The sequence below is a fragment of the Saimiri boliviensis genome, chromosome X (genome assembly GCF_048565385.1).
Source record: "Saimiri boliviensis isolate mSaiBol1 chromosome X, mSaiBol1.pri, whole genome shotgun sequence".
In the NCBI taxonomy this organism is placed as follows: Eukaryota; Metazoa; Chordata; class Mammalia; order Primates; family Cebidae; genus Saimiri; species Saimiri boliviensis.
This window is the reverse complement of record NC_133470.1, coordinates 40,819,092-40,836,795: the sequence shown is the minus strand read 5'-3', so window position 1 is coordinate 40,836,795 and position 17,704 is coordinate 40,819,092. Positions and strand designations below refer to the sequence as shown.

The 17,704-nt window shown below is 40.1% G+C and overlaps 1 protein-coding gene across 1 annotated transcript in view; it reads left to right on the top strand.

Moving 5' to 3' along the window:
• The window catches only part of EFHC2 (EF-hand domain containing 2), a 197,483-nt gene that overhangs the window by 154,778 nt on the left and 25,001 nt on the right, over positions 1–17,704 (top strand). Inside the window, exons 12-13 of the mRNA XM_074391685.1 lie at positions 10,865–11,062; positions 13,372–13,464. Of these exons, the coding sequence (XP_074247786.1) occupies positions 10,865–11,062; positions 13,372–13,464 (291 nt within the window). The remainder of the gene's footprint in view (positions 1–10,864; positions 11,063–13,371; positions 13,465–17,704) is intronic.

Genomic DNA, 17,704 nt, shown 5'->3' with positions numbered 1-17,704 from the left:
TATACCATCTTCTTGCCCTCTTTTTTTTTTGAGATAGAGTCTTGCTTCGTCGCCCAGGCTAGAGTGCAGTGGCGCAATCTCGGTTCACGGCAACCTCCGTCTCCTGGGTTGAAGGAATTCTCCTGCGTTCAGCCTCCTGAATATCTGGGATTACAGGTGTGCACCATCATGCCCAGATAATTTTTTGTACTTTTAGTAGAGATGGGGTTTCACCATGTTGGCTAGGCTGGTCTGAAACTCCTGATCTCAAGTGATCCACCCGACTCAGCCTTGCAAAGTGCTGGGATTACGGATGTGATCCACTGTGCCCAGCTCTTCCTGCCCCCTTGAATCTTTGAGGATATGATTCTTTCTCCCATTCCTGTTAGCCTCCTTCCCTTACACAGCTCCCACTTATCTGGTCGGCAGTTGCCTTTCATCTTCAAGATCTGCTCTGCTACCACCTCTGCTGTGAAGCTTTCCTGGATTTCTTCTTATGTGTGTACACTTGTCAGACTGGATGAGGGGTACCTTCTCTGAGCTTTTGGATATATCTTTATTGTAGTACTTTTTCTACTTCATTGACATGGCTTTCCCTCTAGTCTGTGGTTAATTCTAGGATGTAGATATTGAGGGTTGCGGGTGAAATCTGGTCCATTCCTCTATTATTTGCTGTCATTTGACATAAAGTTAATATTCCATCAGTGTTTACTGAATGAGTGAATGAATGAATGAATGGATTCATGGACAAGGGTTGTGTGCAGACAGAGCACAATAGAAGAAATATTTCCTAACAAATAAGGGGAAGAGGTGTTGAAGTTTATTTGTAATCAAATTATTATTGATTAAAATGAGACATCATTTTTACTTACTGAATTAGGAAGTACTTTTTATGGCCAGGCATGGTGGTTCATACCTATAATCCCAGCTCTTGGGGAGGCTGAGGCAGGCTGATGGCTTGAGCCTAGGAGTTTGAAACCAGTCTGGGAAAAACAAAAAGCCAACCCCATCTCTACCAAAAAGAAAAAAAAAATTGCTGGGTGTGGTGGCACACGCCTGCAGTCCCCAGATACTTGGGAGGTTGAGGTGGGAGGATCGTCTACCCGGGAGGTAGACGTTGCAGTCAGCTGAGATCGTACCACTCCACTCCAGCCAGAAAAAAAAAAAAAAAAAAAAAAAAAAAACACACCTTTTTTTTTTTTCTTTTACTTCTGTCTCCATGTTTGTTGGAAACATTTTCTAAAAGGATATTCCATTGCTGTGGGCTCTTAGGCATTGCTGATGGGAGGGTAAAAGCAACTTAGTACTATGTGTCAAGATCTTTTTAAGTCTTACTTTCTTTTAATTTTCATTTTACTTTTTTTGAGACACTGTCTCACTCTGTCACCCAAGCTGGAGTACAGTGGTACCATCATAGCTCATTGAAGCCTCAAACTCCTGGACTTAAGCGATCCTCCTGCCTCAGCCTCCCAAGTAGCTGGGATTGCAGGCACACACCACAATGCCGAGCTAATTTTTAAAAATGTCTGTAGAGATAGGGTGTTGCTATATTGCCTAGGCAGTCAAATGTTCCTTTGTTTTGCCTCACTAATTGTACTTTGGAACATCATCCGAAGGGAATAATTGTAAATACAGACAAATGTTTATGTATATAGATGCTCATTATGGCATTATTTATATAAAAATTTAAAAAATGTAATATCCAATAACAGAAGTATGATGTTGCATTTTGGTTTCAGAATAGTCTATAATAACGTGGAAATGTTGTATTAGTTAAGTGAAAAAGATGAAAAGATGTTCACACCTATTAAGAAAAAGACACATGCCTATGCATAGAACAGAGACTGTGGAGAAGTGTACCAGGATGTTTACTTGGTTATATTTGGGTGGCAGGGGTGTGTATGGTTTTTCTTTTCTTTTTTCCTTGCTTTTATGTATTTTCCAATTTCTGTATAATTGGAAATGCATAATTTTTATAATGGAGTAAAGCATATATATATATATATATATATATATATATATGTATTTTTCTTTGAGACAGGGTCTTGCTCTGTCACCCAGGCTGACAAGCAGTAGAACAATCATAGCTCACTGCAACTTTGACCTCCTTGACTCAAATGATCCTCCCACCTCAGCCTCCCGAGTAGCTGGTATTATAGGGACATGTTGCCACGCCTGGCTCATTTTGTAATTTTTTGGTAGAGATGGGGTCTCATTAGGTTGCCCAGGCTGGCCTTGAACGCTTGGCTTCAAGTGACACTCCCACCTTGGCCTCCCGAGTTGGCAGGATTACAGGCAAGAAACTCCAGCCCAAATTTTATATTTTAAAGTGTGTGTTCAGAAAGATTTAAGAATCTGATTATATTACTGATAATTATTTGATGTAAGTAAAGCTTGAATTACTAAACTGATTATAAGCACCAATAGGGCACAGACCGTGTTTTGTATTTACCCATTGTATGATCGGTAAATACCTGGGGATTTATATGGGGGCACCCTTCATCACATAAGGCCCGTGATTGTCACAGAGCTCACCATGGTCTTATAGGCCTCTAAACTATCTGGTAACCAAGTGAGAGACAGTTAAAAACAAGAAAAGCCAAACAAATGGGGTTTGCTTGGAGACAAATAATCCCTGAACATAAAGTGGGTGTTAGCAAAGGCAGTGGTAGAAAACGAAGAACTCTGCTTGTAAATGAAATGAATATTCACTCCATTCTGCTTACCTTGCAAGTTAAGCACCAACATTCAGACTTCATTTGCTGTTATCAATTACCAAAAGTGTTGACACAATTTAAAAAACAAAAGTTAAAAAAAAAAAAAAACCCCACTGTTGCTTTAGCTTGTTTAAATGCATATTGTACCAAATCATGGAAGAATTATAGATGAACATTTTAAAGGATTTCTAAAATTGTACTTCCATGAAGAATAGACCGTTAATGGTATACAGCAATTACTCTTAACTGCATGAAAATATCTCATTTTGTTTGGCTACACTTAAAGAGGCCTGAAGTCGAGTGCACCAAGACATGCTCACTTTCAAACTAAATAAATTAAAATTACCATGTACATTCCACTACATGTCAAAACAGGAAAAACCATAGTATTATAGTTGATGTGAAATGAAGATCAGAACAGTAATAAAGAGAAAACATGAAGCTGCTTATATTTACTTGGAATGAGAAAACAGGGTCAGTGATTTTCAATGCCAATGTACTTACTTTTCTTTGAGAAAAATACATCAAAAAATCAATTTACAAGGCAGATGAATTTGACTGTAATTATTTGTACTGTGAACATATTATTTAGTTTCGAAAGCATTTATTTAAACCAGGCACAGTGGGTCACACCTGTAACCCCAGCACTTTGGAAGGCCAAAGTTAGAGGATTACTTGAGCCCAGGAGACCAACCTGGGCAACATAGCGAGACCCCATCTTTACAAGAAAGTTTAAAAATTAGCCAGCCATGGTGGTGCACACCTGTGGAGCTAGCTACTTGGGAGACTAAGGTAGGAGGATTGCTTGAGCCCAGGAGTTCATGGTTGCAGTGAGCCATGATCACGCCGCTGCACTCCAGCCTAGGTGACAGAGTGAAACCCTGCCTCTTAAAAAAAAAAAAAAAAAAAAAAAAGGATTTATTATTTATTTCAGGCTTCAGTGTACTTGCTTGTCATTAAGAACTTGACAGAAATTAGAGGGATTGAAACTAAGATATTAGATGCCATTGCCAATTTAAAATGAGCAAGATAAAGATAGCGTATCTTTGTATGTAACAGAGAGTGAAAGAGGACATCTAATTCAATTTCTAAAAATTAAGTGTTTATTTCAGATCTATCCATTGTATAAAAGAAGGCAAACCTGGAGCTTATTTCTTTAGCACTTTAGACTTACTCTTGAATATAACTGTTTAAAACAAGCATGCCATTTTCATTTTATGCCCTGCATATAAATTCTAAGGTTTCAGAGTCATCAAAAGCATTTCACATTTCTCCAAGATAAACTTGCTTAAGAGAAGTAGTGCTTTCAGTTTAATGCAACTTGAAATTATCCCCACTGTGAGATGATGAGAGTAATAAAAATTGCTATCATTTATTGAACATTCATAGTTCCAGGTACTATGCTGAATGCTTTTCATATTTGCTAACTTAACCCTCATTTTTCGTGTATTCATCATACTATTTGTTATCTTACTATATGCCAGGGGCTATTTAAAGTGTCGCAGATTCAACAATGAACAAAATAGACCAAAAACAGTACCCTCTGTGGATCTTACACTCCAGTAGGGGTGGGAGGGAAATAAAAGAATCTTCAAAATAAGTAATTATCTACTAGGTTAGAGTATGATGAATGGCACTGAGGAAAAGAAAGCGGGGAAAGGGTTAAGAAGTGCCAGAGTTGTAGAGGAAGGGGTCACCTGTTATGAAGGTTAGTTAGAGAAGACCTCACAGAGAAGCTGACATCTAACAAGATAAGATGCCCTACAGGAGGTGAAGGAACAGCCTATGTGACTGTCTTGGGGAAAAACACTCCATTCCAGGTAGAGGGAACAGCCAGTACAAAGGGTATGAATTTGAAATGTGCCTAGTGGCAGCAGACGAGGGGCCCGATCATGTCAGGCCTTGTAAGCCATCATGAGGCTTTTGAGTTCTACTTTGAGAGAGATGGCAAGCCCCCTTACAGGGTTTTGAACAGGACCTGGTCTGACTTCTGTTTTAACATATTATCCTGGCTCCTATAGGAAAATAAAATTCTATTTCACAAGTGGTCTTGTCTCATTTCACAGATAAGGAGCTGAAGTTCAGAGAAGTTGAGTAGGTTACCACAGTTCCCATTTCCTGGCGAATTAGTGGGACCAGAATTGTAATACAGGCCAATGTAATTTGAAAGCTCACACTTTTTCCACTGAACCACACTGCCTCCTGGTTGAAAACAAGTTTGTGATCTCGCCTGGAATAGATAGTTTTTTAATAATCTGCAGTGACCCCTTGTTTTCTCCTTTTCTATGGAATTCCTTGGTCTCTCTTGTGAGGCCACCATGTTGCATACCTCTGGAAGAAACCACTTATATGCCACAAGTCTATAAATGCACTCTTTGGAGGTGGGCAGTGCAAAGCCAAAGTGGCCATACATAGTGGACTTGTTCTCCAGTGAAGTTGAAGAGCTTTGTATGTGGCATTAAACTCTGGTTAGGCCTGTAGCAAAATCTATTGGGTCTAACATTTGTATTGGACTCTCTTGGGTATATTTCCCATCTCTTCTTTGTCTGACACATATTCTACCAGCTATCTCTACCACCCTCTACTCTCTGGCAATGCTCTAGTCCAACAGTATGACATGCTGGGATATAAGTGACAATACGGCAAGGGTTTCTGTTTTGTATGGGCAGCTTAGGCCCACACGTGTAAGAGAAAGCCTGAGGGAGTGTAGGATATGAGCAGGTGTGCACAGCTTCTGATTACAGGAAGCAAAACACATTTTATTTGATGAATATGAAATTGAAGGTAATGAGAAAGGGTTCTACCTAATTGTCGCCAAAACTGCTGCTTGGTTTAATTTAGCCTAAACTAGATTTTGTTGTATGCCTTAGGGTCTGAAGGCTTAGGCTCTTGAGCCCTTGTTTATGCTAAAACTAATTTTTTTTTTTAGTTTATTTGAAAAACATTGCTTAGACTTTAATGATTCAATAAGTAAGAAAATACCCTGAGATTCAGAGCTTTAAAAGGAAGTTGTGTTTCACCATTTCACTGGATGACTTTAATGGAATTATGTCTTATAAAGCTGTTTAGCATTTTATGTTTCAGAATTCTGCATAGAATTCTGAATACCCTAGAGCATCTTGGCATTTTTTTTTTTTAAGTCTTACGACTTCAGTTACAAAAGCCAAGAGAAAATCATGGCAGTATCCCTTATAAGATTAACCAAATAATACTGTGATATTATAGTATTATACTGTATAAAATATTAGTGCCAGGAATGTAGTGCAATGTTGGCTAAAGGCAAAGGTAACTTGCTATCTAAATCTTCAAGATTACTTATAATAATCACAGAACACAAGAGCAGTACAATTACAACTGCCTTTAAAAATACATTTTTAGCCAGGCGTAGTGGCACGTGCCTCAAGTCCCAGCTACTCGGGAGGCTGAGGTGGGAGGATCGCTTGAGCCCAGGAGTTCTGGGCTGTAGTGCGCTACCGCACTAAGTTCAGTATCAGTATGGTGACCTCCTGGGAGCAGGGGACAACCATGTTGCCTAAGGATAGGTGAACTGGCCCAGATCGGAAACGGAGCAAGTCAAAACTCCCGTGCAGTAGTGGAATCACGCCTGTGAATTGCCACTGCACTCCAGCCTGGGCAACATAGCAAGATCCCATCTCTTAATTAAATAAAAAAATACATTTTTATTTCCCTTAAATGATTGGTCAAAAAGTACTGAGATCAGAGTTTGCTGTCAGATCTTATTTCAAGTTCAGTATGAAGTTTTAGGTGAGGAAGGGCTATGCTTGATGGAAGTTGGATCTATGTTTTTGTGGCTACTGCTAAGCAAAAATGAGTATGCAGAAAGCAGTTTGGCAGTGCCTTAATAGGTTAAACAGAATTACCTGTGACCCAGGAGTTTCACTCCTTGGTATATGTACCCCAAAGAATTAAAAACAGGTGTTTAAACAAAAACTTGTACACAGATGTTCATAGCAGCATTGTTCACAATAGCCAAAAGGTGGAAGCAACCCACATGTCCCTGCATGTATGAATGGATAAACAAAGATGGCACATTCATATGATGAACAATGGTATGATAGTACAATGAATAAGAATTCAGCTGCAGCAATAAAATTGCTGTATAAATACAAAAAAAAAAAAGAATTCAGCTGCAAAAAAGAACGAAGTCTTGATACATGCTACAACATGGATTAACCTTGAAAATGTGCTAAGTGAGAGAACTCAATCACAAAAGACTACACACTATATGATTCCATTTATATAAAATATCCAGAATCTGGGAAATCTGTAGAGATAGCAGATTAGTGGTTGCTGGGTAGGGAGGAGGGTTGGGAAGGAGGGAGGAAAGAGGAGTGGTTGCTTAATGGGTATGGGTTTTTTGGGGGGGTGATGGAAATGTTTCAGAACTAGTTAGAAGTGGTGGTCGCACAACATTGCGAATATACTAAATGTCACAAATGGCAAATTTTATGCTATTTGTATTTTACCAAAATTTAAAAAATGGAATGGGTGACTTTTGAAATGATTTTTAATTCTTTGTGAATCCTACTGAAGTTTAACAGGGTTGGGGTGAGTGCTGAAAAACACACGTGTGGCAAATGTGGGGCAGAGTGGTGGCAGCCATCTGAGGTCTGCAAGGTGAGGCTTGTACATCCCGATTGAGATCCCTGGTGCAGGAACCTGACTCATGTGGGCGCAGCAGCCACACAGGCAGCCGCTCCAGGAGCCCCTGAGGCCTTGCAGAGCTGTTGGCAGTTTCAAGTATAGCGCAGCTTGTTTGAAACTCTCATGTAAAGCCATGTAAAACTGTGGAATACTGAGCTGTTTAAAACCCAAGCATACAGAAACCCAGCAGACATAAATTTTAACTGCAGTGAAGCCAGGATAATTTCAGTTTATCCTATGAAAAGGAAAATAAACTTTTATGTTCTGGTGGTGCTATACTAAGTTTAGTGAAAGGTGTATGGAAAGTTTCTAGTTATTGCTGCACATGTTCTTTTTCCTTGTCCTTGGGAGCATGCCACTTTTTCTTCTTCACACCATATTCTACTCTCAGAAAGAAACGCTTTCTAATGTTTTTCTTTTTTCATTTAGACAATGAAAATAATATTTGATTATTACAAAAATTCTGAAGAAATGGAAATTTTTTTTTTTTTTTTAAAGACATCTCAGGCATCAGGGACTATTGATGTTTTGGCATGCATCCGTCTGGTCTTCTTTCTACGATGATATGTGCACCTGTATTTTGGTTTTTCACTGGGATCATACTACATTTATCAACATAGCATGGACATCTATCATACCAATAAATATCAATCAATATCATACTTTTTTTATTTTTTAGGGATGGGGTCTTGCTCTGTCATTCATGCTGGAGTGCAGTGGTATGATTATAGCTCACTACAGCCTCAAACTCCTAGCTTCAAATTATCCTCCTGCCTCAGCTTCCCAAGTAGCTGGGATTATAGGTGCATGCCACCATGCCCAGTTAATGTTTTTGTATGCTTGTTTTGGTAGAGATGGGTTCTTACTATGTTGCCCAGGCTGGAGTACAGTGGCATGGTCATAGCTCACTGCAGCCTCAAACTGCTGGGCTGAAGCAGTCCCCCTGCCTCAGCCTCCTAGACATCATATCTTTTTTTGTTTTTTTTTTTTTGGCTTTTAGATTTATTCTTCCATAATCTTATTTTTAATTTTCATTTATTTATTTATTTATTTATTGAGGCAGAGTCTTGCTCTGTCACCCAGGCTGGGGTGCAGTGGCGTGATCTCAGCTACCGCAATTTCTGCTGTCTGGGTTCAAGTGATTCTCATGCCTCAGCCGCCCCAGAGCTGGGATTACAGGTGTGTGTCTCCACACCTAGTTAATTTTTGTATTTTTACTAGAGATAGGCTTTGACCATGTTGGTCGGGCTGGTCTTGAACTCCTGACCTCAGGTGATCCACCCGTCTCGGCCTCCAAAAGTGCTGGGATTACGGGCATGAACCACCATGCCCGGCCCTAAATATCATATTGTTAGTCATGGTGCAGTGTTCCATTTTACACACATGGCATGAATGATTATTTCTTGACCAGAGTTGTAAAGGAGGTAGGGGCTTTCCTTGGAGTGGCTCTTTTGTGGTTACTTAGCCCTCTGTCAGAGATGGTTGGTGACTCAGGTTTTCTGAAATTATTTTCTCTTACTTTTTTATGATGGTTAGTGATAGCCCTCAAAGCAGAGGTGATGGACAATAAAGGCCATAGAGGTCTGTAAAAAATCAGGTTAAACCCCACTGCCTTCAGGCAGATTTCCTGACTGAGCCCTACTCTATCAATTGTCCCCGCCTTTCGTGTCCCAGCAGAAGAGGGAAAGAGCGGTATATACAAGCATAGGCTTTAGAACCAGACTACATGGGTTCACATTCTGGCGTTTGTGACATTAGGCAAGTTACTTAACATTTCTGTGCCTCAGTTCAGATCTGTACAGTGGGGATAATAGTAGCACTGTCTCCTAGGTCAGATGCCAGAAGTTCATGCTAGCACAAATGGCAGAGGTTGTTATTACTATTACTCCTTTTATTTAAGTGGCCCTACCAGTTTGTGGCTTTGAAAGATCATCTATATGCCTGGACAGTGCAAATAAATAACAGACTCTGAAAAGTTCAAATTCCAGAGAGCCTTTTACAGTGCTTTCCATACAGCAAGTCTCCTGTCAATATTAGTAATTGATTGTCTGACCTGATTTGCTGAAGTTCTGGGATCAGCTTGGTGGGATTTTGCATTCATTTCCCATTAAAATACAAAAGTAAAACCAAATTAAAACAAAACAACCCAGGAAACTTGAGAAGTAGATGTAGATGAAATGAATTTCCTTTAGATAGGTCAACATCATTGCTGTGGGCTTTCCTAGGCTCTATGGATATTCTTGACTAGGAGAATCTAGAATTATTAAATGATAATGTCCAGAAATACCTAACAAAACTGAAAGCATTTATTCTGAAAGACCTCTTTATACCAGAAAGCCAAATAAAATTTTGTATTCCCTTGTTTATTCGGGATTCTTGGGAACTGAATTATTTCCAGAAAATAAATTTTCTAGACAGTGGAAGTTTATTCCTGTAACCACCATAATATTTTGCATTTTAATCATTTTGATCTAATGCTTTCTAATGTATGCTGCATAGTTTATGGCTTTCATACAGAGTTACACTGAAAACAATTCAGCCAATTTGTTAGGCCTTGAGTCTTCATCACTGATACATTGTTGTTTAGTTTTTTTTTTTAAGCTCTGCCTAATAATCTCAGTATCATTTGCCTTCTGAAGACACAGACAGCTGTACGCTTACATAGGTCTTTTACCTTTTCATTTTTTTCTATTTTTTTTCTCACTGCCAGGGTATGTCCATTTTAACTTTTTATTACAGAAATGTGCATGATTGCTTTCCCCATTCCAAAATACCTTTCTAATTTATTAACCTACAAATTTCATGCCCCAGGAAACCAGAAACCCAAGTCTGTTACTATTTTGTGTAAGGAAGATTAGTAGGCATTGAATAAACTCATGTACTTTGCGACAGGTTTTTTGACCATTCAAGGCCTTTAAAAATATATTTCCTGCTGGGTGTGGTAGCTATGCCTGTAATCCCAGCACTTTAAGAGGCCAAGGCGGGTGGATCATGAGGTCAGGAGTTCAAGACCAGCCTGGCTAAAATGGTGCAACCCTGTCTCTACTGAAAAAATACAAAAATTAGCCAGGTGTGGCTATGGGAGCCTGTAATCACAGCTACTTGGGAGGTTGAAGCAGAGAATTGCTTGAACCCGGGAGGCAGAGGTTGTGATGAGCCAAGATTGCACTGTTGCACTTGATCCTGGGCAACAGAGTGAAGCTCTGTCTCAAAAAACATATATATACTTCCTGGTTACAGGCTGTTATTTGGTAGGTATTTGACTCTGGGCAAAATGCCATTTTATTTATAAGCTACAGTGCCTATGATTTTCCATTCTGGCATTGGTGCCTTCCTGCTGCTCCCAAACTAAATAGAGAAATGAAGTTTTAAAAAATCACCTGTCCTCTGTGCATTTGGTAAAAGTTTTGTAAAATGGGATTTGGATCTTTTAAATAGAAGGAGAGGTAAAATACTGTATTCTTAAATATCAGTTCATAAATGCTTTTCCATTTTCATTACAGAGACATAGTGATGACTTTCACTCATGGAAACCTCTCAGAGCAAGAGTTTATAACCATTGCACGTCACTACCGCGTGCCTGAGGAAATATGTCCAGATGGGGATTTCTTACTTGGACTGGCGCAGGAAAAGTTCAAGAAAAATTTTTTTGAGAATTTTGACCGTATCATTTATGCCTGTGGGTATGAAGATCGAGAAAAGTAAGCTTTTCTTTTATTGATTCTAATCATCTACATTTCTGTGAACCTGAGTAATGAAGGAATTTCTTGTCAAAAAGAAAATTGATGTGTCTCGTCATACTCCACTATTTAGCAAAGCCACCTTAAATCATTTCTGCAGAAGTATTTGGGTACAGATATTTCCCAGTAATGGTGAGCTTTTTTTTTCTTTTCTCTTCTTTTCTTTTTTTTTAGGGGTGTGTGTGTGTGTGTGTGTGTGTGTGTGTGTGTGTGTGTGTGTGTATGTGTGATGGTGTCTCGCTCTGTCGCCCAGGCTGCTGGAGTACAGTGGCACAATCTTAGCTCACTGCAACCTCTGCCTCCTGGGTTCAAGAGATTCTCCTGTCTCAGCTTCCTGAGTAGCTGGGACTACAGGCACGCACTGCCATGCCCAGCTAATTTTTGTATTTTTTTTTCTTTTTTTTTTTTTGAGACAGAGTTTCGCTCTTGTTACCCAGGCTGGAGTGCAATGGCGCGATCTCGGCTCACCGCAACCTCTGCCTCCTGGGTTCAGGCAATTCTCCTGCCTCAGCCTCCTGAGTAGCTGGGATTACAGGCACGTGCCACCATGCCCAGCTAATTTTCTGTATTTTTAGTAGAGACGGGGTCTCACTATGTTGACCGGGATGGTCTCGATCTCTTGACCTCGTGATCCACTCGCCTCGACCTCCCAAAGTGCTGGGATTACAGGCTTGAGCCACCGCGCCCGGCTAATTTTTGTATTTTTAATAGAGACAGGGGTTCACCATGTTGGCCAGGCTGGTCTTGTTGATGGAATAGGGGAGGCGCTGTATCTTTGAAAGAATAGGCTGCTCCCCTGCATGTTCTTTTCATTTGTTTCTAGAAGCTTTCAACTGAAGCATAGTAAATCAAAATGTTAGAAGGGTTAATTTTGACATGTCATCTTTTCGCATTATTTTAGTACTGATTGAGATTTATAAATGTAATTTTTACAATAAACAGAAAATGGAATTTTCAAACAAACATTTTATAGAATTTCTTTGAAATTATTTCTTCTTGAAAATAATGAAGTTCAGCATAAGCTATTTCTTACACATTGGTTGTGAGCGTGTTGAGCTTCATTAAGTCATTGTTATATACAACTGGATGCAAACATCTCAATATGTTTTTATGTATTCATCTTATAGACCTGATACAGTGGGGGTCAATATACATTTACTGATTTTATCTGAAATTAGAAAAATCTTAGTTCTTGCTCTGGCTTCTAGCCTTATTGCTGCATACTACTGCCATCTCTTTTCCTTGTGACCACTTTCCTCATCCCCAAACTTGAAATCTCCACCCAGGTGGCCAACTGCATACCCTGAATATCTGTGAAGGTCCCATAGTTTATCTTAAACATGTTTTTTATTAATCCATAATGTATCCTTTGAGTTTTTATAAAGATGGTATTTTTCCTTGACTATGTAAGCTTCCCCAAGCTTCCTAGAAGATGTGTGGCCTGAGTTTTGCATGGTCCTGGCCCTACCTTCCACCCTGGTGGTGCCCCTTCCCCAGAGTGAGAAGCATGACCCTGCTTCATTCAAGGAACACTTCCTGGGAACAGTGGGGCTGCTAGACCAGAGAGCCTGAGGTTCTCCCAGTTCCAACAAGCTTTGATTCTAGATGTAAACATTCTCATCGCAAAGAAGAGAGCCAACTTTCTTTTCTGTTGATTCTAATGTTGCCCGATGCCTGGAAAAGTGTTGGTTGAGTGAGAACATTGTACAAGCATTTCTGTGCCCTCAGAAGACTGGAAAAAATGACTGTTGGGCTGCTCTAGAGAAAACTACTTGCATCTGAAAAAATTGAAGTGAATATTGAGACCCCAGCTGGGGCTTCCAGGTTATGAGGTTTAGGTCCAAGGAAAAGAATAGAAAAACACCCTCAAGTCATGTCATACTTGAGTTGGAGGCTCTAGATGCCTGTCAAATTAAGAGATGTTTTCAAATATCAGAACCATTTTTGACTAGTGGTCAAGAATGCAGATCAATTACTTAGAGCAACACTTGTGGCTGCAGCCTTAATAGGCTGTACTGTCACCAACCAAGAATCTGCATCTTGATGGAAAAGCCTTTGTAAGGACGGAATCTGGTGGCCTCTGAAATAGAAAAAGTTGATGAAATGAAATATGACTGTTCTTCCTTGTTGTGAATTCCATTACCAATTTTCATACTTCCACGTGTACGTTCTTAGGACACATCACAAATGTACTTTCTTTCCTGTAGCATGTAATTGTTACTAAAGGGATACAAGGTATATAAAACCTCATTTACTTTGTTTTAATGCAGAAAAAATGTATTACCCACCAAAGACATTAAAAGGCTGTGCAAATCCTTCAGATTACCTTTGACTGATGATCTTCTAGAATCCTTATTGTCAAGGTAAGTTAGAATTCCACTCTTGATAGGGCTTGTCCTGTGTACTTTTATTTGGGGCACTATTTTTGGTTTTACATCTCCCTTTAATTACCCTTGATTTACCCTTGACTGTTTTGATTATATTATTGGTGGCCTACCTCCATTTAAGTGTTACAGAAGGAAAAGTTTGTTATGATTTTGAATGTCAGAGAGCCTATTACAAATTTTTTTTTAATATTTTTAACATGAATACACACTTATATCTCCACAGATTCCTGTTTACATCTAGACAAAATGAAATACACAACTTCATTGGTTAGGAGGACATTAAATGTAAAATTCAGGGCAGGTTTTTCAAAGCAGCAGTTCCTGATAGATATAGACATGCAGTAAGAGAACCTAGGGTTATTAGCATGGGGCTTTGTCCTGATGAGCACCAGATGTAAAACATAGAGATTATGATGCCATAGAAGGAGAGCACAGTGAACTGCTTTCTAAAACACATGAGTTCTACTGTTGAACGTGACTTTTGATTTCCTGGCATGTCCCTCTCAGCCACCTAGACTCTGGTCATTTCTTATGCTTCCTATAGCATCACTCACTCTAGCTCCTCCTCTGACTTATATATCTTGAGAATTCTGACATTTTTGGCTGTGTTCTAGGCATCGTGATCATTGCTTTGGGTATATTATCTCATTTACTTTTTGAGAACAGCTTGTTGAGGTCAGAACTGTTATCCTTCCTGTCTTATACATAAGGATGCTGAGGTTTAGAGAAATGAGGTATTTTGCCCAAAGTCACATAGTGCAGAAGAAGAGCTGTGACTTGAATCATGAACCTTTCAAATGCACATCCCCTGCTTCTAATCATTTTGAGTTACTGTCTACAAATAGCCAGTAGATTAGGATGTCTTGACAGTTCTACTTCCTCCTTACTGCCTGCGTCTACTCTCTCCTCTCCATTTCCACTATCATCATTCTTGTTCTGACCCACATTGCTTCTTGAATACTGCAGTGCCACCACATTGCTCTTTCATCCACCAGTCTCTAAATGTTTAAATTCATCTTTATATACAGCAGCCAAGTACCTTCTAAGAGCAAAAATCTATGCCATCATATTGCACTTTTACTCACAAACCTTCTGTGGTGTCTCTTTGCTCTCTAAGGAAGGACCAGCTCTTTAACTTTGAATTAAGCTCCTTCTCCATAGTGGGGCTTAGGGTTGACAGTTGGAGCATTGTCCTCAGACAGGGGCTGACGTGGAGAGTCCTTGTTTGAGGCAAAAGGAGAAACCAAAGGAACAGATAAAGCCAAATTCTGTGTCAGGGAACAGAGAAGGAAGGAAGGAAGGAAACCCAGAAGAGGGCAAATCTAGTTGGATGTGTGTGTGCATTGGATCAACCTGAAATAATTTTCTAGACTATCAACTCTATTTGTTTTGTTTTGATTTTGTTTTTGTTTAGCTCTATTTGCCTTTATTTGCTAGCAGCAGTGTGAGGGATCCTGGCATAAAGGAAATGAGATTAAGTAGGCAGGCCTTGGACCCAGAGTTCTTCACAGTTATTATTCCCCTACCCCCAAAACTCCCCTTCCTGTTGCTAGTAGTCCACCCACATCTGCCATTTAGCATTTCATACATATACCTCCTACCTTCCCACCTTTTTTTGTGTGTGCCTTTTTTCTAGCTATTTCTTCAGTAGGCAGTAGCTCCCATGGTTTTCACTTGCCAAAAGCTTGCTCTTCCTTCAAGACCTATTCCAAGTGGTACCATATCCATGAAGCTCTGTTGCATTTGTTTGGCTGGTAATCAGAGTGATTATCTGCTCCTAAGAATTCTCACAGCACCATTTATGTGGTGTCTTTTTATCTCTTACCTTGTAATGACGAGTTGTGACTTGACCTTTAATTCATTCAGATGCAGATACTGCTTCTGTTTGATTTACCACCTATAAATAACCAATAGGTTGTCACATCCTGACAGTGTTACCCTCCCCAACCCCATCTCTTAAATTCTTTGAGTCTACTTATTAGCTGTGTGATCTTGTGCAAGGGTTTTGACCTGCCTGAACCTCAGATTCCTTACCTCTAGAATGAGATAAATGTACCTATTTCCTAGTGGTTCTGAGGATTAATTGAGATAACATACATAAAATACCTAGCACAGTACCTGGTGCAAAGAATTGATTGAGAACTAGGAGAGAAATTTAAGTCAGAGACCATAGACCACACACTCTGATTTAGAAATAAACTGGAAGAAACCCGTGTCTTTCTATGTAGAGGAAGCCATGTTTTTCAACAATTGTATCTGAATGCCTTTCGCACATTAAGCTGTCTTCTAGTCAGTAAGCTGTGGATGTTTATTAGATTATCTTTTGATGGCCTTGAGGATGAGTTGTCCTGGAAAGTCCAGTAATGTGGGAGCCTGGCTTTTGGAGGACCTACGTGTTTCTTATCCAGTGCTGAGGCCACCAAGTCGTCATCCTCTCATTCTCTCAGCAGACTGTTTTGTCTTTGCCTTTACGATTTGACATGAAATGCAAAAAGATTGTTTCACAACTTGCTTCGAAGTCGTCTCAGTCTCTGAACACATCTGTCTCCAAGCCCACTTAGCTTTGAGGAGGTCATCCCTCTCAGCTGCTAAGCAGACCATGTTCAGTCTAACTTTGCCTCTAATTGTGCAGTGACCCTTCTCCACACTCAGGGGAAACTTCAGACTAATCAGATTAGAAAATGTCTCATTCCCATTCCCCTCTCCCTCCAATATGCCCTGCCATGATTTGGGTCACATGCTTGGTGTTTTGCATCATCTCTGCAGATTCCTTTCAAAGACTGCCCTAATTCCTAATGGGCCCATCAGCCTGCAGCTTACATTTATATTCTGCATTCTTATTGTTCCCCACAGACTCCACAGGGCTTTACAGAGCCCTGACCAGAGTCTCTTTCTGCACAGCCCTCCTTATGGCACGCTAAGCCAGAGCCCCCTCTGACGTCTGCAGTCTCCCATGGGAGGCAGGCATAAAGCTTGTTGATTTTGTTCAATGCACGCTCTTGCCCAGGAGTAGTTTTACCTGCTTTGGGATGGATCTGGGCAGCTGTTGAGCAGCCGTGTAACCCTGCTGTGTGAATTCAGATCAGGAGATGAAAAAACAATATGGCTCAAGGGTTGGATGCTTTCTTTCACCCAGTGATTGTTACCCATGTATTTCTCCTAACCCCATATTCTGGTACCAGAATTTTCCTTCTACTCCGTTCTCATTTTTCTTATAATTAAGCTTGGTCTTTTCTTTATTATGTTAGCATAACTCAAACTGGAATCAGGACTTCAAAATCTTTTCGTATCTGGTTCAGTCCTTCAGCCCCTGTCAGTTTGTGCTGTGGGAGCTGGTATAAGGTCGCCTTAAGTACCAAGCAAATTCATTTCATTAATGCACATAGCATCAGACTTAAATGTTCTGTAGAGTGGTAGCGATTATCCATTAATAATAGAAGTGACACTTTGTATTGATGTAGTGCTAAGGGCCTTAGAATATTTTGTAAATTTTTGAGCATATTAAAAGGTACATTTTAATTGACAGTAGGCATTATTTCTCATTTCGTGAGTGTAAACTCTGAGGTATAAGGAGAGTCTCTCACTGAAAGACTGTGCTCCAGGCCAAGATGAGCCTCTAATGGAAGGAGAACTACAACTCCCTAAGATACTCTAAACCTTCGCCTCTGTCTGAGCTCCCGGGGATGGGGACTAGACCTCATTCATTTTTGCAGCCTCGAAGTCTTGTCCTATGCTAATGCACTGGGCGTGGGGGAGAAAAACATGGGCTTGGTGTCCACTGGAGCTGCTCCTGCCTCTGCAGGTCAACTCTGCTGCTTCCTGGCCGTGCGATCCTTGGGCATTTACTCAACCCCTTTGAGCCTTCATTTGGGCATTAATGTTCCTCTGAACTAATAAACAAGAAATTCTGATTCTTAGACCGTAAGAGGTAGAAGGAATTCTGAAATCATTCCATTCTATATTCTTTGTGGAACAGGGAAGGAAGGAGGCAGCCTTCTCCCCTAATTGTGGCCTTCTGAATCGAGACTTGGAATGACTAGAGATTCAAGTGCAGCTCTTTCCCCAGCAGCTCTGTCCTGAGCTAGACTTTTATAGCTGGCTTTGGGTTCCATGGAATGCCTTAGAACGGGCCTCCCAAGAGAGCTGGTGCCTCATCCAGAAATATCAGTTAAAATGGAAAAAGTTAACAGCGCTTTAAAATCATCTCATTATAGTT